General features: G+C 31.7%; 2 protein-coding genes across 2 annotated transcripts; one reads left to right on the top strand and one right to left on the bottom strand.

Annotated features, from left to right (window-relative positions):
• Nucleotides 1-2004: 2004 nt before the first annotated feature.
• lsm7 (LSM7 homolog, U6 small nuclear RNA and mRNA degradation associated) lies at nt 2005-3703 on the bottom strand. The gene is made up of 4 exons (XM_073844380.1): nt 3680-3703; nt 3364-3454; nt 2900-2971; nt 2005-2700 (listed from the first exon to the last, which is right to left on the bottom strand). The coding sequence occupies exons 1-4, from the start codon at nt 3683-3685 to the stop codon at nt 2558-2560; spliced, it is 312 nt and encodes a 103-aa protein (XP_073700481.1). The 5' UTR covers nt 3686-3703; the 3' UTR covers nt 2005-2557.
• A 244-nt stretch (nt 3704-3947) lies between these two features.
• Nucleotides 3948-17756, top strand: sass6 (SAS-6 centriolar assembly protein). The gene is made up of 17 exons (XM_073844781.1): nt 3948-4128; nt 4617-4677; nt 4766-4845; nt 5830-5934; nt 6013-6184; nt 6274-6351; nt 6431-6550; nt 8255-8446; nt 8524-8718; nt 12307-12396; nt 12478-12657; nt 12736-12817; nt 13889-14007; nt 14158-14304; nt 17135-17217; nt 17294-17388; nt 17480-17756. Exons 1-17 carry the CDS (start codon nt 4064-4066, stop codon nt 17551-17553), a joined length of 1938 nt encoding a protein of 645 aa, XP_073700882.1. The 5' UTR covers nt 3948-4063; the 3' UTR covers nt 17554-17756.
• Nucleotides 17757-21248: the final 3492 nt, after the last annotated feature.

Genomic DNA, 21248 nt, shown 5'->3' with positions numbered 1-21248 from the left:
AGTGCACACCGATAAAATCTGGAAAGTCCTGCCGTTCAAAAGAGCACCAGCGAGGCAAGACACACTGAGCCTTTCATTCATAACTGCTAGAAAACTGCCATCACAAATGGAGGGGACCAACAAATCTCGATTACTGCACACGTATTGCATTAAATATCAGAGTGGAAACTATACTGGATCTCACTAGTATATTGATGTACATGCGGTTTCCCACCTAAAGTCAATCCTGAGAGGTTACAAGCAGGGCATTGTGGCTGTGCTAAGAAGCATGAATGGCTAATCTCAATCTGATATCCATCTTCTTGGTGGAAAAACCCTTGTTTCCAAGCTTTTAGTGGAGGTTATAGAAAAACATGATTGTGTGTACGTAAGAGTACTTCTGCTGTTACTCAAAAAAGAAATTTGCTTGCAAGTTTCTCACCCTCAGGACATCCAAGATGTAGATGAGGGAGTTTGTTTCTTCACGAGAATCACCCAAAAATAGAATTTGACCGAAAAATGAACATTTACTCTCCCTCAGGCCATCCAAGATGTATGAGTTTGTTTCTTAATCAGATTTGGAGAAATGTAGCATTAAATCACTTACTCAACAACTGATCCTCTGCAGTGAATGGGTGCCATCAGAATCACCCCAAAATGTAATTTTACCCAAAAATGTACATTTACTCTCTTTCTGGCCATCTAAGATGTTTTCAAGTTTGTTTCTTTAGCAGATTGGGAGAAATGTAGCATTACATCACTTAACAACTGATCCTCTGCAGTGAATGGGTGCCGTCAGAATCACCCCAAAATGTAATTTTACCCAAAAATGAACATTTACTCTCTTTCAGGCCATCCAAGATTTTTCAAGTTTGTTTCTTTAGCAGATTGGGAGAAATGTAGCATTACATCACTTACTCAACAACTGATCCTTTGCAGTGAAATGGATGCCGCCAGAATCACCCAAAAACTTAATTTCACCTAAAAATGAACATTTACTCCCCCTCAAGCCATCCAAGATTTGTATACGTTTGTTTTTTTCAGCAGATTTGGGGAAATTTAGCATTACACCACTTGCTAACAAATGGAGCCATTGCAGTGAATGGATGCCGTCAGAATGAGAGTCCAATAAGATGATAAAACCATAACAATAATCCACAAGAAGCAAAAAACTGCAAGTTTGTAAGAAACAAATCCATCATTAATATGCGTTTAACTTCAAACCGTTGCTTCCAGGTAATACACAAGTTTTTTTATCGATAATATTGGATAAAACCTCCTTCAGTGAAATAGTCGTCTCATCTGAATAACGAGAAATATGCAAGGTCAAGCAACATTTACAAGCCAAAACAGTTTCAAACAATTATGTTGGTGGATTTTGATATAGAAGGACAACAGGATGATAAAAAATCTTGATGGATTTTCTTACAAACGCACAGCTTTTTCGTGTCACAAGACTTTGGAGTTGTGTGAATTACTTGTGTATTATTGTGATGTTTTTATCAGCTCTCATTCTGACGGCGCCCATTCACTGCAGAGGATCAATTGGTGAGCAAGTGATGTAATGTTAAATTTCTCCAAATCTGCTAAAGAAACAAACTCAAAAACATCTTGGATGGCCTGAAAGTCAGTAAATGCTCATTTTTGGGTCAAACTGAATTTTTGGATGATTCTGACGGCACCCATTTACTGCAGAGGATCCATTGGTGAGCAAGTGATGTAATGCCACATTTCTCCAAATCTGTTCTAATGAAGAAACAAACTCATCTACATGCTGGATGGTCTGAAAGTGAGTAAATGTTCATTTTTGGGTGATTCTGACGGCACCCATTCACTGCAGAGGATCAATTAGTGAGCAAGTGATGTAATGCTACATTTCTCCAAATAAGTTGTAATGAAGAAACAAACCCATCTACATCCTTGATGGTCTGAGGGTGAGTAAATGTTCTTTCTTTAGTGAAAAATTCCTTTAAAAAGTGTATGTTCTTGACTAAAGTAGTAAAAAAAACATTCTTTCAAACAGGGAAGGGCCCATAACTAAGTCTTTAATTGTAGTAATTAGTTTCGCGAGTGTAAAACAGAGGAGGCGACACCACAAAAGTAAACGAGAATGTTTTCTCAAGGCGTCTCAGAACCGAAGACTTTCAAAATACAGTTTCCATTTAGATTATACAGCTTTCAGATGTTCTCTGAAAGCTTGTTTGTGTGTACAAAAGCTTCCAAAAAGATAATCCTGTGAGATCCGCCCTTTGAAGTACAGTCATACTCTTCATTTTTGCTTAAATTAGAAATGGTTAAATTGCAGACGTCCGAATTAACAAAACAACACTGAAAGAACCAGGGCGACATTACGCACCCGTTTTCATGAACAGAAAACAATCCTTATAATTCAAAACCATAATCAACATACAAAAAAAAAAAAAGAACGAGTTTCACAAACCACAGAAACAAAAACCAAACACATTTATCCTGAGTCTAAATACAAAATGTATTTTTCATGATCTAACAAAAACCATCGATTTTCATCACCGAAGATGTACACGATGCAAGGAAAAAAAAAAAAAGACGTGGCTGAATATTATCCGTCCTGCTGTTGAATGAAAGGGTTCGGAATGGCCTCCATCCCGTCCTGTGGACAGATCAGAACGACGGACGTCCCGCGACATACAACCAGACCCAGCTGCCTGGTGTCTTCAGTCAGTTTATACTGATCATCAGGATCTGCGTGAAAAAAGGATGGCAATTAGAAATCATGCACAACAAATCAAATTAAAAATGTTAAAAAAAAAATACAACTTTAATCTTATTAACTGTTTGATTGGATTAAAAGAAAGAATAAATAAAAAATAAGATTAAACATAACTAAAAATGTATTAAAATAACTTGAAATGAACATTTTCAATCAGTCTGGAGATTTTACCTCGCATGTATTCAATGGTGCCATCCAACACTAGATTCAACAGCGGGTCGAAGCCTTTTAAGACCCCGCTTGCTGAAAATAATAAACAATAATGTTAAATTAAATATAATTTAAGTACAATATGTGAACCTGGACCACAAAACCAGTCATAAAAATCTAAATATTAAGAAAATCGCCTTTAAACGTGTCCAAATTACGTTTTTAGCAATGCATATAGCGATATTACTAATCCAAAATTAAGTTTTGATATATTTAGAGTAGGACATTTACAAAATATCTTCATGGAACGTGATTTTTGGTATTAAAAAAATCGATAATTTTGACCAGCACGATACAATGTATCGTTGGCTATTGCTACAAATATACTCATGGTACTTAAGACTTGTTTTGTGGTTCAGGATCTCGTATATTGCTTTGTTACATTATATAAACCCCTAATTTATCTTATAAAGAAAATGTCTCACCTTCACGACCTCCTTGGAACTTTACTCTTATGTGTTTGTCGATGTATTTCGACAAATCAAAAATACTCTCCTTCTTTTTCTTCTCTTTATCCTGAAAATCAAAACCAGGGATGTATTAACATTACAGGCCTGTATAATATCAGACAATGTAGCTTAACGCAATGTTACACAACACAGTACATCATTTGGAATAACCATAAACATAGCTTATAAAAGACTACAATGCATTTGTATGTTTATATGTGTGTTTCTGAACGCCATGCGTCCATAGAAGCGTTTATAAAGTGAACGGTGAGGAAACGTTTGCGCTACTCACCGCCATGTTCAAAACTCCTGTACGCCCCGCCCACTCTGAGTTGACGTTTGACGCCTGCCTCTCGACCAATCACAACACGCGCCGGTGAACCCTGACGGAGACTATATTTATTTTTAATACCTTTAAACACCCACATATATTGATCAAACGCAGCTTGAAAGCTTTATATGTGTTATTATTGTTGGTAAAAACATAAACACGCTAAAATACGACCAAACGCGGGATTAGGTTGAGGCCCTCGGCACATCCGGTGGAAACGGACAAACGCGGGAGCGAAGCGCGAAAATATAAACCAGCAAATGATTCATTCTCCAGGGTGAAAACACGAATAAACCGTGATTTTTATGAATAATATCGATTTGAGGATTATTATATGAGGTCGAAATGACGGAGTTACTTTTTAACAAGAGGTTACAGGTGCTTGTGAAGAATAGAGATACAGACGAGAGGTAAAAACGATTGTATATATAACGTTATGTGTGTGTGTGTTTTAAACACAAATATGTGTTTGGGACTTAAATGTGTGTTTGGGGTGTATTAAGTCGTTTTATATGTTGTAGTATTTTGTTTTGAAGGCTATTAACGATCTAAATGTGACCCTGGATCACAAAATCAGTCGTAATATATCTAAATGCTGAATAATAGGACGATAAGATATTTGGTCGAGAAAATCGCCTTTAAAGTTGTCTAAATGTTTTTAGCAGTGCATATTACTAATCAAAAATTAAGTTTTGATGTATTTACGGTAGGAAATTTACAAAATGTCTTCATGGAACTTGATCTTTACTTACTATCCTAATGATTTTTGGAATAAAAGAGAATTTTTGACCCATACAATGTATTTTTGGCTATTGCTACAAATGTACTCATGCTACTTAAGACTGGTTTTGTGGTTCAGAGTCACAAATGTGATTGTTTATGATGTTTTGTGTTACAGACGTTCAGTGATTCGTATCAGTATTGAACTGCAGCAATCATCAAATCCTGTCCATAGAAAAGTGAGACATTTTCATTGGTATATCATTAGTTATATATTTAAGTGGTGTATTTTCGATATTTTGACTTTCTTTGTGTTTTTATCAACAGGATTTGGTTGTACGGCTGACGGATGATTCTGATCTTTACTTTTTATACAACCTTGTCATATCAGAGGAAGATTTCCAGAGGTGTTGTGATCTCGTCATATCTTTTTTGTATAATGTTGGTCTTTATTTGTTTATACACTACCAGTTAAAAGTTTGTGAACAGTAAGATTTTTAATGTTGTTTTTTTTTAAATGTCTGCTCACCAAACCTGTCTTTATTTGATCCAAAGTACAGCAAAAACAGTACAAATTTTAAAATATTTTTACTATTTAAAATGACTGCTTTTGAATATATTTTGAAATATAATTTATTCCTGTGATTTCAAAGCTGAATTTTAGCATCATTACTCCAGCCTTCAGTGTCACATGATCCTTCATAAATTATTTTGATATTCTGATATGCTGCTAAAAAAATTATTATATTATATTATTATTATGTTAAAAGCAGCTGAGTATAATTTTTTCCAGGTTTATTTTTTACTAGTTCAGAAGAACTGCATTTATCTGAAATAGGAATCTTTTGTAACATTATAAATGTCTTTATCATCACTTTTGATCAATTTAAAGCATCCTTGCCAAATAAAAGTATTAATTTCTATAATGTCTTTCCCCCCAAAAATGTACACAGACTTCAAGCTTTTGAATGGTATAGTGTATAATATTACAAAAGCTTTTCATTTCAGATAAATGCTACACTTGGGATCTTTCTTTTCATCAAAGAATCCTGAAAACTGTTTTAAATATAGATGATAATTAAAAATGTTACTTGAACAGCAAATCAGATTATTAGAATGATTTCTAAAGGATCATGTGACACTAAAGACTGGAGTAATGATGCTGAAAATTTAGCTTTGATCACAGGAATAAATTACATTTTAAAATATATTCAAATAGAAAGCAGTTATTTTAAATCATGAAAATATTTGTAAATTTTACTGCTTTGGCTGTATTTTGGATTACATAAATGCAGGCTTGGTGAGCAGTAGAGACTTTTGACTGGTAGGGTAATATTTCACCTAAGTGTGCAGTTTTCAGCATAACAATCGCTATTCACTCTCCTTCACAGTTTAAAAGTACAACAAGGCCTTTTAATAGACTTCACATCATTCCCACAAAAATTTATCGACTTGCTTGAGCAGTGCATCTGTGAACAGGACAAAGAAAACCCACGGTGAAAGATTTTCTTTAGTATTATCGCTTTTATATTTAATGTGTATTGGTTGTGAGAACCGTTTTTGTGTGTGTTTAGGTTTCTGTTGCAGCTCACGTCGGCTTCATCCGCGTTCGATCACAGTCCTTCAAATCTTAACATTGTGGAGACGAACGCTTTTAAACACCTCACGCATCTCTCTCTGAAACTGCTGCCGGGATCTGATACGGATATTAAGAAATATCTGGCTATCTGTTTGTCCACCATAAAGGTGAGACTCGTCATTATAGACTTGAACTACCAAGGGAATATGTAAAGTGTTGTAATCTGACTTGTTTTTAATGAATGAATCTTAAACAGGAGGAAAAGCAGCAATTGGAACAGAAGTTGAGAAAGACTGAGGAGGATCTGACAAGGCAGTTAAATTATGCGCAGCAAGTAAGTTACATTCAAGATTCCTCTTCAAAGTGAACTTTTTAATTGTATGCTTGTTTATTTTATTTTATTCATCCTTCAGACCCTGTCTGAGAAGAGTCGAGAGTTGGACAAACTCCGATCTGAATGGATGTCCCAAACGACCTCTCTGTCCAGCAGACACATGCAGGATCTCACAGCTGAGCGGGAAAAAGCTCTAGAGGTAACCCAACATCCATAGGCTGACATGGACATTTTAAGTGTTGAATACACCAGAAATGTTATAAATATATATATATATTTTTTTTTATTTATTGATTTAATTTTTATATATTTTTTTATATTTTATCTTGATGCGTTTTATTTGTTTGTTTTTATTTATATTTGTTTTTTTTATCTTATTTTAGTTTTGTTGTATTTATGAGCTGTTTTTTTGTGGTGTTTATGTTTGAATTTATTTTTATATTTTTCTTATTTATTTTCTTTACCTTATTTCTTAATGTATTTTATTTATTATTGTGTTTTTCATTATTTTTGTTTATTTACCCTTTTAGTTTTTTTTCACTATTTTTATAAAGTCATTTATATTTAAATTTAATTTATTGAATTGATTAAAACAAATATATATTTGTCTAATTTATTTTATCTTTCTCTTATTTCTTTGTGTATTTTATTATTTATTTTATTTTTGTTTGTTTACTCTTTTATTATTAATTAATTGTTGTTTTTATCTTTGGTTTTTATTTTAATATTAATTTATTGTTTTTATATTTGTTTTTAACTTTATCCAGTTATTTATTTTTTAATTCGTATCTATTAATTTTTTTTTTTTTCAGTAATCTGTTTTATTTCTTTCTTTATTGGTTATGTATTTATTTCATTTTGTAATTTCTTTTTTGTTTGTTTTTATTTATGTTTTTGTTTATTCTTTTATTTATATTTAGTGTTTTCTTGTTTTATGTTTATATTTAAACTTATTTTTATTTATTTATTCAGTTATTTTTTTCCCATCTCTGTTTCTCATTTCATACAGTTATTTATTTATTCTAATTTCTTTGTTTTATTTTTATTTATCTAGTTTATTTCTTTCCTTCTTGTTTAAGTACTTTATTTTTTTGTTTTTTTTTGTTTATTCTCTTTATTTTTATGTTTATATATTTATACCATTTCATTATCAAAAAGCTAAAGTTATAAAACTTGTACATGTTTTTAACTTGATCCAGTTTTTATTTTTCAAATTTCTTTATTTATATTTTCATTGACCTGTTTTATTTCTTTCTTTATTGTTTTTTGTTTTTTTTAATGTGCATTTATTTATTTATCTATCTATGTTTATTTTATTTATATTTTAGTTATTTTTATCTTTGTTTGTTTTTTAGATTCTTTTTTTATATATTTGTTTAACTTTATCCAGTTATTTTTCTCATTTCTATTTATTCTATTTTATATTTTAATATCTATTTTATTTCTGTATTGGTTTTTACATTTTATTTATGTACTTTATTTTTTGTTTTCTTTTTGTTATTTTGTTAATCCCTTTATCATTAGTTTTTATTCTATTCTTGTTTATATTGAAACATTTTTATTAATCAGTTTATTCTGTTATTTTTCCTTTTATTTATCGTATTTTTTATTTATCATTTCATTATTAAAAATCTGAAATTATAAAAGCTTTTTAAATGTTTTTAACTTTGTTTTTTCTAATTTCTATTTATTTCATTTCTTTCATTGATCTTTTTTATTTATTGATTGTTTTTGTTTTTATGTATTTAATACAAATTTTTGAAATTGTGTTTACCTAAAAGTTAGTTATAAAATGCTAATGTTTTAGAAGCTTTTAAAAGTATCTACTTATTTACAAAATAATAATCTTGAGCACTGGTTTTATTGTTTTAATTGTATTTTTTTTTATTACTGTTTTTAACAGACACAAACCCGTCTGCAGCAGCAGAACGAACAGCTGCGACAGGAACTGGAGTCGTCTCATCACAGAAGCACCCAGCAGCTCCAAACCAAAGTCTCCGAGCTGGACGCAGCCAACAGAGAGCTCACCGACAAGAAATACAAGAGCGACTCCACCATTCGAGACCTTAAGGCCAAACTGGCCAGCCTGGAAGAGGTGTGAGAATGATTCAGAAAGATGTGGTGTGGAAATCAAAAAAAGATCTGATGTTTTAACTTTGAATGTTTATCCAGGAGTGTCAGAGGTCGAAGCAGCAGGTCCTGTCGCTGAGGAGAGAAAACAGCACCCTCGACACCGAATGCCACGAGAAAGAGCGTCTCGTCAACCAGCTGCAGACGCGAGTGGCCGTCTTAGAGCAGGAGATCAAAGATAAAGACCAGCTCGTGCTGCGGACCAAAGAGGTGCTGGAAGCCACACAACAGCAAAAGGTAAGTGCATTTCCCACAGTTCAAGTTAGCATTATGCAATTTTAGTGTATAATATTTCAAATCTTTCTATCTACCTTATTCTTCAACCTGGAAGTAAGTCTATGGGTGAAACTTCAGGTTCATTATCCGCTATGGAAAAATAATTAAAAACAACTTGCAGTAAACAGTAAAACTGTTTCCACTACAAACCATTGTGTTCATAATTAAGATAATAAACGTTTACAAATAGTGCTAGAAATTTTATAATTAAAGAAATGAAACAGACCTAGGCGTTTGAAAAGACATAGTGAAATGTGTCTAATAATTCCAAAAAGAAAGAGAAGCATTGGACATAATCAAAATATTCGAGACATTTATTAGGAATACCATTTTCTTAACAATTAAGATGCTGCATGTGTTTATCCAGTCTAATCGAAGTGTGCGTCTCTCCCCGACTTTCCCAACAAAAATCCCACCTCCTCTCAGAAAATACATAAAGCTGACATTACTGAGCTATATGCGTGTAAAAGTAGCCTATTAAAATGGTACAATGGCATTGCTCAGTTCAACTGTTGAAAATCGGGCATTTTGTCCCGCGCCAGCGTTTATTCAACAGTTAATAACGCTCAACATTCAAAAGGTAAATATTATTCAGCCAAATAAAGTGTAGGTCTATGTATTTCATAGAAAATTGTGTCTAGTACTATATAAATTACAAAGGTTTAATTGGCATCTTTATTTCAAACGACCCGACCGACCGCGACCCGAATATCATTAAAAATATTTTGGATGACTCTTAACCGTGGGTAACCGCGGGTGACCGCAGGCGGTATATCTCCTCACGCATGCCCAGAAAGCACCTTCTAGTTTGTAGTCGGGTGTCGTCAGTTCGGTGTGTTCGAGCTCAGTTTAATTGCCCAGACTCCCGCAGACGCAGATTTTGTATCGTATTCTCACTAGCCACAATGCCACTGTCACTGCTACCTGTCACATCCAGGCATCACTAATTCTCGTCTCGAAAAACAAGGCAATTACCTATCTGCTGCCACCTACTGATATGGAAGAGTATGACATGATTAATCTGCCGGTGTCACTAGACAGCGCAGACACTCGACAATGGCATATTATTCGCAGACAATAACTTATTAGTTTTCAAAAAATGTTTTAGACCAATTAGGTGAAATTTAATAATTTCCCACGGCACACCTGACGATCTATCACGGCACACTAGTGTACCGCGGCACAGTGGTTGAAAAACACTGCACTAGAGAATAGTAAAATAAAACAAAAGAAGCAATTATATTTAATTATTTTCTCTATTTATAATATTTCACATTTGTGTAACCCTATATGAAAACCTATGTTATTAAATATTTTAAATAAATTGTAGGGAAAACTAAATGTGACCATTTGAAAAATGTGAAAAATCTTGAAAAATCTAACAACAAAAACAGATGTTATTTATTAAGTAATATCAGATCTATTTAAAATATATTTAATAACAGGTTTTCTTATAGGGTTACACCAATAAATATATTATTATAATTTTTTATTATTATTATTTTTTTTTACATTCAAGTTTTATAGGATGTAGACGTATCCTTTTGTGTTTATTTCATATTTATAATTAGGGCCCAAGCCATAAAGGGCGAAGGCCCTATTGTTTTTCGTAGGATTCTTCTATCTTAGTTATTAATTTTTTTTCAAGGTTTTGGGGCCCTTAAGATGTTCAAAAACACTTGAAAATTGGCACGCACCTCGGAACCTGCGGCCATTAGGGCCGGGCAGAACCTGGTATATGGGCATGGCAGGGGGACTCTACAGCGCCCCCTGGAATTTTGAGGGCCAGATAGCACACATACTTGCACGTACACATATGAAACTCGGTACACATATAGAACTCATCGAGCTGAACAACTTTCACGCTGCATGTCATTAGCTCATCCCGACAGGAAGTGGGTTATTCAGAGTTTTGTGTAAAACGCATGCTCTGGACTTTGAGTTTGGCAGTCGGGTAAAAAAGCTATGACTAGTATATCAGTCAACATGATCTAGAGACATTGGGGATGAAAAATTGCGAGGGGATTTTTGATATTTCGAACGGTTTGGCCGTGGCGGGGCAACAAAGTTATGGCGAGAAATGAGAAACAGGAAGTGTCTAATAACTTTTACACACTGATTTTGATCAACTTTTCACCAGTTTGTTCGTTGTATGATGCTGACCACATAGATGAGACTGTTATGAGTCAAAGTTATAGCGCCACCAACTGACAGCAGGAAGCATGGTGTTTTCAAAATGCTTTAAAATCAGACTCTTAATTTTACTCAATTTGCTTCAAACTTCATCAGAATAATGTCAAAACACAGCCGATGAGAATCTGTAAAGGGGTCGATGATCAAATGCTGTTGCCATGGCAACGTTTCAAACTTTAACTTTTGTTTCCTGTGTTTTTGAGGCACTCAAGATGCTTAGAATTTAATGAAACTCAACACACACATCAATATTAATGATAGTTAGACACTGGCAAAAGCTCATAAATGGGTGTGGAGCAGGCACTCTATAGCGCCACCTTTTGACAAAAGTTGGGGGGTTAGTTTTTCCTACAGTCACCAAACTCAGAACGTATATTGTTCTCATCAATCCAATTAGCTACGACCAACGGGAAACCGGCTATTTTGATTTGAATTTGGATTTTGGAATTTGGATTTTTTTGGAAAAATCAGGCTGTAAAAAAATTCATACTCCTCATAACAGCCCCATGCTGTTCACACCAAACTTTATCAACATGAAGAGAACATTCTGAAGATGCTAAATTGCGAGCGGATTTGGGATATCTTGAACGGTGTTGACGCGGCGATTTTTTTAAAGGGACACTAAAAAAGATAACCATAATTGTATTATATCTTTAAAGTGCAGCATCCAAACTCTTTAAAAAAAATTCATACAGAGAACTAGTCATTCTGAGCAAATACTGTTAATTTCATAAGTATACAAGGCTCTATGTATATATAAAAAAAAAGAAATCAGAAATCTTCTCTCACTCTGCCTGTGTGTGTGTGTGTGTGTGTGTGTGTGTGTGTGTGTGTGTGTGTGTGTGTGTGTGTGTGTGTATTATAGTGAGTGTAGTCTCGCGTAGCCAGACCTTCAGGCTGACGGCTGAAGGTCTGGAACTCATGGCAGCTTTCATTGGTGAAGGCCCGCCCATAAGACCGTTTGATCGACATGTCAAACAACCAATCACAGTTCGTTTAGTTCAGCGTCACGTTTCGGTGTGTGAATGTCCCCACAACAACAGGCTGGCGTGCAACAAGTCAGTCATTGAAATAACCAGCATTGAAAGATAACGAAGAAGGGGGAGAACAAGCAGTAAGTCAGTCATTTGTTCGCGAACGTCGCAACTGTGTATAACAACAATGGCGTCTGCATAGGCACATTTTAGTAAATGTGCAGAGCTGTGGCCCTCCAGGAATTGAGTTTGAGACCAGTGTTGTAAATGCATGTGCCCACTGGGCACCATTTTTCTGATGCTACCGGGATGGTGATTGTGCTAACAGGCGAGGGCCCGTCAATGCTGCTTGCAGCTTTAATTTTATTTGTTTCTTTTCTAGAACTCTGTTGAAGGAAATGCAGAAAGCAAACAACTTCAAATCAGCAAGCTGGAGGCCACAGTAAAATCCCTGTCAGAGGAGCTCATCAAGGTTTGTGTCAATTTTTTTTTTTTTAAAGTAACGTTTCTTGTAGTCCAGTTAAACACGTCTCACTGACATTTCTTAATGTAGGCAAACGGCATCATCAAGAAGCTCCAGGGGGATCTGAAGGCGCTGGTGGGGAAGATCAAGGTGAAGAACACAGTGACTGTGTCTCAAGAAAAGATCCTGCAGGAAACCACAGAGAAACTGCAGCGGGAGCAGAGAGAGCTGCAGGATGTCCAACAACGCCTCCGACAGAAAGAGGAAGAGGTATCGCATCTACCCCACATCCAACAAACTCCTGCATGCTGGATATTTAATTTTACCAAAGTTTTCGTTCGCTTTTAGGTGATAAAATTAAAGGAACAGTTAGACGCTACAGTTCAGAAACTGGACGAGAGCAGGGAAGTGTTAAAAACCAATGAGAACGGTGAGTATTTCTTTTTTTTATTATTATTTATTTATATCAAAAGGGATAGTTCATCCAAAAGTGAGAATTACCCTGTGATTTACTCTCCCTCAAGCCATCCTAGGTGTATATGACTTTCTTCTTTCAGACGAATGCAATCAGAGTGATAATAAAAAAATGTCCTGACTCTTCTAAGCCCTTTGATGGCATATATTTATATTTATATTTTTGTATCTAGCTATTTATATATATATATATATATATATATATATATTTTTTTTTATATATATATTTTTTGTCTATTTATATTTTATTTATTTATTATATATTTATATATTTGTTTATATTTATATATTTTATTGATCTGTATTTATGTATTTATTTACATATTTTATTAATTTATAGTTATATATTTTTTTATCTATCTATTATTTATATTTTTGTCTATTTATATTTTTTATCTATCTATTTATTTATATTATATTTTATTTGTTTATATTTATCTATTTGTTTATTTACATATTTTATTATTAATTTATATATTTTTATCTATCTATTTATTTATATTTATATATTTTATTTATATTTGTTTTATCTGTTTGTTTATTTATATGTATATATTTTATTTAATTTTATGGTTTTTATCTATTTATTTATATTTATATTGTTTTTATATTTATGTATTTTCTATTTATTTTATTTATATTTATCCATTTATATTTATATATTTTAATTTATATTTATATTTTATCTATTTATTTATATATTATTTATATTTATTTGTTTATTTATATATTTTATTTATCTATTTATATTTATATATTTATATTTTATTTAATTTTCTTTTATTTACATTTGTTTATATTTGTGTTTAAATTTTTGTAACTATTTATGTATCCAATTTTATTTATTCATATATATTTACTGTTATTTCTAAATTACATTTTAAAATGTAATTTATTCCTTTGATCAAAGCTCAATTTTCACCATCATTGCTCCCTTTTTTGTAAAAACAAAAACTATATATAATTATTTTAATGCAGTGTAACATATATATTTAATTGTAACATTATCTCCTTTCATATTCCTCAGTAATAACTTGGCTGAACAAGCAGCTGAATGAGAACCAGCTCTCCAGGAAGCAGGAAACTTTAGGAATGTTTGAGACTCCTGCCGCAGGTCTGAGATCAGGAAGTGCTCCTCATAATATGGTAATTCATCGCTGTCACTTAAAGTCTAGCACAGATTCCGTCAAACAGGTTTTTGTCTGTAGATGTTAGCAGGAAATCAGACAGTAACTATAAGTTTGATTGTTTGCATGTCAGATTTTGAAATGATGTAGGTGTTCCTGTGTTCTCTAGCTTGATAGCAAAGGTTTCTCCTCGTCTTTGGGACAGGGTTTCCCCATCACCTCTACGATAAACTCCAAATATCCTCTTCCTCTTTCGTGTTTGAGCTCAGGACCTCGCTCGGTCCTGTCAGCGCACAATCAGACGTCTGGACCAAAGGCAGGCCTCGTCTCCTCCTCTTTCTCATGTCATCCTTTCTTTCCTACATTTATTAGTTTTTTTTTTTTTTTTGCATTTTTTGTTTTTGTTTGCATGTGTCTGTTATAGTCTCTGCTCACACTGAACACAGTTCTGATTTGTAGTCAAAACTTAAGCACTAAGTGTGTGCTATGTTTTTATTTTTTGCTAATGCTTTGATCGGATCTCTAGTCAAAACAATGTTTTATCTACTGCAGTTCGTATAACATGAATGAATTTCCAAAAAATATTTTTTGTCATACTTTTCTGAAAATATTACAAAAAAACAGTAAAAGTAAAAAAGTATTTCCAAATTTTCCAAAAATATAAAAAGAAATTCTACATTTTATAAAATTATTATTTTCTCCATAACATTCCCGAAATATTTTTTTAAAAACATTCGAAAATATTAAAAAATATATTTTTTTTACAAATTAACATTTGTTCACCATATTAACATTGTTCACACAATTTTTTTTTTAAATATATTTTTTAATAACATTTTCACCATCAAGTTTTTCCCCCACATTTTCAAAAAATATATTAATAACATTTTCACCTTAGATTTGTGAAAATATTAAAATGTTTTTTTCTTACAATTTTTCTATATAATTTATGTTTGCACTATAATTTTGTGAAAACATTAAAATCTATATAATTAAAAAAAACATCTATACATAATTTTCCAAAATTTTGTGAAACAATTAAAGCCTTTTTTCAGATTTTCAAAGTTATTTTTCAAAAAAAACTTCGTTTTCAATAATGCATATTTATAAACATTTTCACCAATTTTGTAAAAACACGAAAGGTTTTTGTCCAAACTTTCTAAAAAAAATATTAATACAATTTATATTAAATTTGTCATATAATTGCCATAATTTCATGATAACCTTCCCATTTAAAAAAAAACCTAAAATTAATTTTCACCGTAATCTTTCTGAAAAGTAAACTTTTTCAGACTTTCAAATTTTTTTTTATCGAATTCGCCTAATAATTGTCAGTTTAATGAAGATATTTAAGATTTTAAAAAATTAAAAAGAAAATGTATTAGAAAATAAGATATTTATTTTTTTCCAAATTGTTTGAAAATAATTTTAACCATTTTGTGAAAATATTAACTTCCACCAAATATTCAAAAAACATATTTTTAATTAACATTTTCACCTTAGTTTTGTAAAAATATTAAATATATATTTTCACAAATTACATGTTTACCATAATTTCCCCCCCACATTTTCATAAAATATATATTTTAATAACCTTTTTACTTTAATTTTGTGAAAATATTAAAAATATATATTTTTACAAATTAACATTTGTTCACCACATTAACATTGTTTACGCAAAATAAAAAATAAAAAATTATCCCCACAATTTCCAAAACTCCCCTATCCAGTTTCAAAAATATATATTTTAAAAACATTTTCACCGTAATTTTGTGAAAACATAAAGCCTTTCTTAATTCCAGATTTTCCCCCCAAAAATTCAATTTTAATAACATTTGTTCACCATAATTTTGTGAAAATATTAAACTTTTCCCTGCAGTTTCCAAAACTCCTGATATATTACATTTCCACTTTAATTTTGTGAAGATATTAAAATATATATTTTTATATACACAATTGTATATACAATTTCAAAAACTCCCCTCTCCACATTTTCCAAAACTAGTTCAACATAATGTGTAAATATCAAATGTTTATTTCCAAAGTTTCCAAATGTTTTTATAAAAATTTCACCGTTATTTTGCTTAAATATGTAAAAGGAAAAATGTTTCTTCACATTTTTCAAAAATATATTTTTAGTACAAATTTTTTTACCATAATTTTGTGAATTTGTGACCCCCTCCCCCAACCATTTTTTTTCTGAAAAACATTTTTGCCTTAGTTTTGTACAAATAATAAAATATATTTTTTTCATAAATTACATTTGTTTGCCATCATTTTGTGAGAATAATTTTGTGAAAAATGTTTATAATTATATATGTATATTTTTCACCTTAATTTTGTGAAAATATTAATTTTTTTACAAATTTTTATACATAGTTTTTATATTTTCATCATTTTGTGAAAACTTTTTTATAGATTTTCAAAAAATATAATTTTAATAACATTTTCACTGTAATTTTGTGATAATATTAAAAATATATATATTTTCACAAATTACATTTGTTAATTACAAATTACATTTGTTTACCATAAAACTAGTGAAAATAATTTTGTAAAATCCCCCCCACACATTTTCAAAAAATATATTTTTAATAACATTTTCACTGTAATTGTGATATTAAAAAAATTATATATTTTTTACAAATTTTCTAGTTTTTCATAACATTTTCATAGTTATTTTGTGAAAACATTTTTTATAGATCAAAAAATATAATTTTAATAACATTTGTTGCATAATTTTGTGAATTTGTGACCCTCCCCCAACCATTTTTTCCTGAAAAATAACATTTCCACCTTAATTTTCTGAAAATATTACAAATATATATTTACTTAAACATTTTCTATATGTAATTTCCCATTTCACAAATTACATTTGTTTGCCAAAAAATACAATATTTTTTTACAATATAATTTGTAACTATTTATGCAATATATCAATATTCATAATTTTGAGAAAAATTAATAAATACAATCATTCAAAATGTGTCCATAATTTGTTGAAAATAAACACGCATATTGCTACAAAACTTTTTTTTTTTTCCAAAATCATATTCCAGATGTCAGTGTGAGCAAAGCCTTTGTGTTTTCAGTGTCAATCACTGCATCTGAATGTGTCTGACCAAAACATTGATGAATCTTTTTAGGTCCAGTTCAACCCTATGATTGCCAAACCCTCAGCAGCAGACATGAGTCCCACTGCACTTCCCCAACCCTCCAATAAAGAGAAGTGAGTTCCTCTTTCAATCCATTTACTCAATTACTTCCTGTTCTTTCCAATAAACCAGTATCTCTGTTCATAACAGCGGTGAACCTGTTGGTCTCGACTCCAAGTACTTTGAGAGACGAGACGACAGCATCCCTCTCCGCGGCCTCCTACCCAGTATGCATCTAAACAGAGGCAAACCACATAAAAACTTGATTTTTTAAAATCTCCATTTATTCCTAATTCATAGACTGTTAAATATTAAATATTTAATCTCTACCTACAGAAGTTCCCAAGCCTTTAAACACAGCTGGAGCAAAACCACCAGCGTCCACAGCTTCAGCGTATTTCCCAGGATGACGAAAAGCAGTTTAGACGGACGTATGCATCACTACGTTACATGTGAACGCCACTACTATGATGGTAATTCATTGCACAGTGTCCATGCAGATGATATTCATGTTTGTTTAAAATTTTCAATAAGTTATTAAAACATTTATTTTAAACCCATTTCTCAACCTGTTTACTATAAAAGCCTGTTCCCGCCAAGAATTTAAAAAACAGTGGGGACAAAGGCAGAATTCCCAATTCTGAGAGAAAAAAGGCGGGAAAAATTGCCTTTTTCCCTCCATTTTTTTTTTTACTGCAATTTCCCTGCCTTTTTTTCTCAGAATTGGGAATTCTGCCTTTTCCCTCCATTTTTTTTTAACTGCAGAATGCCCTATTTCTGAGAAGAGAAAAAAGGCAAGAAAAACTGCAGTTAAAAAATGGAGGGAAAAAGGCAGAATTCCCTATTCTGAGAGAAAAAAGGCAAGAAAAACTGCAGTTAAAAATTGGAGGGAAAAAGGCAGAATTCTTAATTCTGAGAGAAAAAAGGTGGAGAAAATTGCAGTTAACAATTGGAAAATTGCCTTTTTCCCTTCATTTTTTTTTAAACTGCATTTTCCCTGCCTTTTTTTCTCAGAATTGGGAATTCTGCCTTTTCCCTCCATTTTTTTTTTTTAAACTGCAGAATGCCCTATTCTGAGAAGAGAAAAAAGGCAAGAAAAATTGGAGGGAAAAAGGCAGAATTCCCAATTCTGAGAGAAAAAAGGTGGAGAAAATTGCCTTTTCCCCTCTATTTATTAACTGCAATTTCTCTCAGAATTGGGAATTCTGCCTTTTCCCTCCATTTTTTTTAACTGCAGAATGCCCTATTCTGAGAGAGAAAAAAGGCAAGAAAAATTGCAGTTAAAAAATGAAGGGAAAAAGGCAGATTTCCCAATTCTGAGAGGAAAAAAGGCAGGAAAAAATTGCAGTTTATATCTTGCGCTTACGACTTTTTAGAATTCTAAAAACAGTTTGTTTTTCGTTCTTCTATGGCGGGAACAGCCCCCCCCCCCCCCCCCACAACACCGATTTAATATCTCACAATTGTGACTTTTAACTTACAAGAGAAGTCAAATAACGTAGAATCACAACGAAAAAAAGTCACAGATATTAAAATACAGTTAGCCTTTTTAATCTGAATTCTATGGTTTTCAATAGTTTACAATGATATTCTGGACTAATTGATCAATAATGGTGCTAAGTTTTGGGCCTTTAAGTCTATGGTGCTTATAAAATGTCTTTTCAATGTCTTAATCTTGATTGTGCCATACATGAACTGTCTCTGAATGAATTAACTTTTGCCAAACATTCAGAGAGCTGCCATTTTGTATTCTCAAATAGCGCTATTCATGCGGTTGGCAGTTTTATTTAAGGTTAATATAAGACTTTGAGTTCTTGATATGAATGACAATGTGTGGTTTGCTGTGTAAAGCTGTATATAATTCACTGTGTGTACATTTATATTTTTGTATTTATGGTTATCATGGATTGCAGTCTGGCTGCTTGTTCATCAGTAGCTCAATTTTAGGACAAACGTAAATAAAATCTACTTCAGTTTAAATTTGTTCATCTTTAAGCTACAAAGTGGAAAAACAACCAACACGATCACGCGCACATCAAAATATTGAACTTTTATTGAAATGCATGTTTTAGATACTTTGACATATTTACATTGTTCGGTCCAAAAAAACAAAACAATACACCCATGTTTAAAATTTCTAATGAAGACGGCACAACAGAATCACGTAATGTAAAAAAGCACACTGTATTCTTAGACGAAGGAAATATTTTACAGGAAATCATCTCTTAAATATTCAAAGCACACAACTAATATTACAGATGAGCTCGCCTCGTGCGTCATTTAAATATCCATACATTTGGTCGAATCTTAAAATGAGCTATTCATCTGTCTTTACAAAAACCAAAAATATAGAAAAGGCCACTGGCAAATTTCACCTCCTGTTTCTCATATGTACTTCTGTCAGTTGGCATTTGCAAAGTGTTTTTTACACAAGGCCGAAAGCGAATCCAGACAGACGAAAGACGCGTTTCACTACTGAACTAGAGTCAGCTCTATTGTGATTTTCCATAAGTCAGCTCTCGAGTCTCATGTGTCTCTTAAATTCGCCAGTTTCTGTCAACGACACAATTTAAGCTGGGAAAAGGCACCATTGATTCTAAGTGGTATAAAGAAAACAGGCAGAAAACGCAAAGGAAATTTGAAGCTGTACCACAAACATTCCATCGTGACTTGGACAAGTTTTTTGTCCAAGTCTGAAACCGAACCGTCAGTTAAGGCCATTCACATCAAAGCATTCGAAATTCCTAAAATTATCTGTTATCTTAAACTCGCAATCTCACGAATGCACCATGTTTATGACAACCGCTTCATTCAGTAAGGTCCTTTTTGGGTTTGAAATCTACAAGCAAATTTTGTGAAATTCACCCAAAATTTTGCGAATGATTTACAGAAAGCGCTTCTTATTGTATATGAACAGTTTCTATTTTAAATTTCTGGTCTGTAAATAATTTTACCAATTTAAATAATTCGTTCGACTCATTTGTACAAAAGGTTTTACAAATGATTTGTGAAAATTCATTCTGCACAAATTAATGTTTTTCCGAATTTATTTATTCCACTCAAAACCTAATTTTGTGAACAATTCCCCCAATTTGTCTGAAATTTCACGAATGACTTGCATGCATTTGTGCTAGGCCAATTTTTGGAAATAGTTTTAGGAAAATGTTGTTTTTACAAAAGATTTAGCAAATTATTTACTTGTATTTATTCTACTTTGAATTTAAAAATTCAATTTAAGAATGGTTTGAAAATGTGTAAATTTGTTTGAATTCTTGGAAAATTCAATATTTCTGTAAAAAAAAACAAAAAATTACTGAAGTTGAATAAATACAAGTAAATAATTTGCAAAACCATAAGTAATTTTATGAACTATTCACACAAACACTTTTTTTTAAGAATGACTTGTAAATTTGTTCTATTTTTGGAAATCGTTTGGAATTATTCTATTTTGGTAAATATTTCACAAATTCGTTCCACTCAAAACCTTAAGTCATTTTATGAACGATTCATACAAACAATTTCTCTTAATTTAAGAATGGTTTGGAAATGACTTGGTAAATTAGTTTGAATTCTTAGAAATAGTTTTGATGAATGATGTTTTTTTTTGTTCTAGGTGAATGTTCTTGGGTATAGCTTCAGGAAAAGATTTCCAGATTATTATTTATTTTAATTTTTCTGTAAATATTTGTGTGAATGTATGCCACGAATTTGTTTTTACTCACAACCTCAAAATTCTTGTGAATTGTTTTAGGAAAAGATTTACACATTAAATTTATTTCAGGAAAATATTTTTGTTTAGCATTTAGACAAAATCATTCCACTCAAAACCCTCAAGTAATTTTACGAACGATTCACACAAACTCAATTTGTCAGTCATTTTGCAAAATTGTAAAAAATTTCAAATTTGTTCTAAACTAATTATTGGAAATTGTTTTAGTAACAGATTTACGCCGTTTCTCTTACAAATGGTTTAGCACGTTATTTATTCGTATTGTACTTCTATAAATATTGTGTGAACGATTTTACAGTTTTGGAAATTGGTTTAGGAAAGATTTTTCTTACAAATGGTTTAGCGAATTATTTACTGGTATTTATTCTACTCAAG

The sequence above is a fragment of the Garra rufa genome, chromosome 7, assembly GCF_049309525.1.
Source record: "Garra rufa chromosome 7, GarRuf1.0, whole genome shotgun sequence".
Classification (NCBI taxonomy): domain Eukaryota; kingdom Metazoa; phylum Chordata; class Actinopteri; order Cypriniformes; family Cyprinidae; genus Garra; species Garra rufa.
The sequence above is the reverse complement of the archived record's forward strand: the minus strand, read 5'-3'. Positions and strand labels throughout refer to the sequence as shown.

Bases quoted from the DNA above. Each gene is read 5' to 3' on its own strand.
- lsm7 (XM_073844380.1), bottom strand. The intron at 2,972-3,363 runs GTGAGACATTTT...TATTATTTTCAG, and splicing joins GTTCCAAGGAGGTCGTGAAG to CAAGCGGGGTCTTAAAAGGC. The intron at 2,701-2,899 runs GTAAAATCTCCA...TTTTTCACGCAG, and splicing joins CACCATTGAATACATGCGAG to ATCCTGATGATCAGTATAAA.
- sass6 (XM_073844781.1), top strand. From the start codon at position 4,064: ATGACGGAGTTACTTTTTAACAAGAGGTTACAGGTGCTTGTGAAGAAT. The intron at 4,129-4,616 runs GTAAAAACGATT...TTTGTGTTACAG, and splicing joins AATAGAGATACAGACGAGAG to ACGTTCAGTGATTCGTATCA. The intron at 12,397-12,477 runs GTTTGTGTCAAT...TTCTTAATGTAG, and splicing joins TGTCAGAGGAGCTCATCAAG to GCAAACGGCATCATCAAGAA.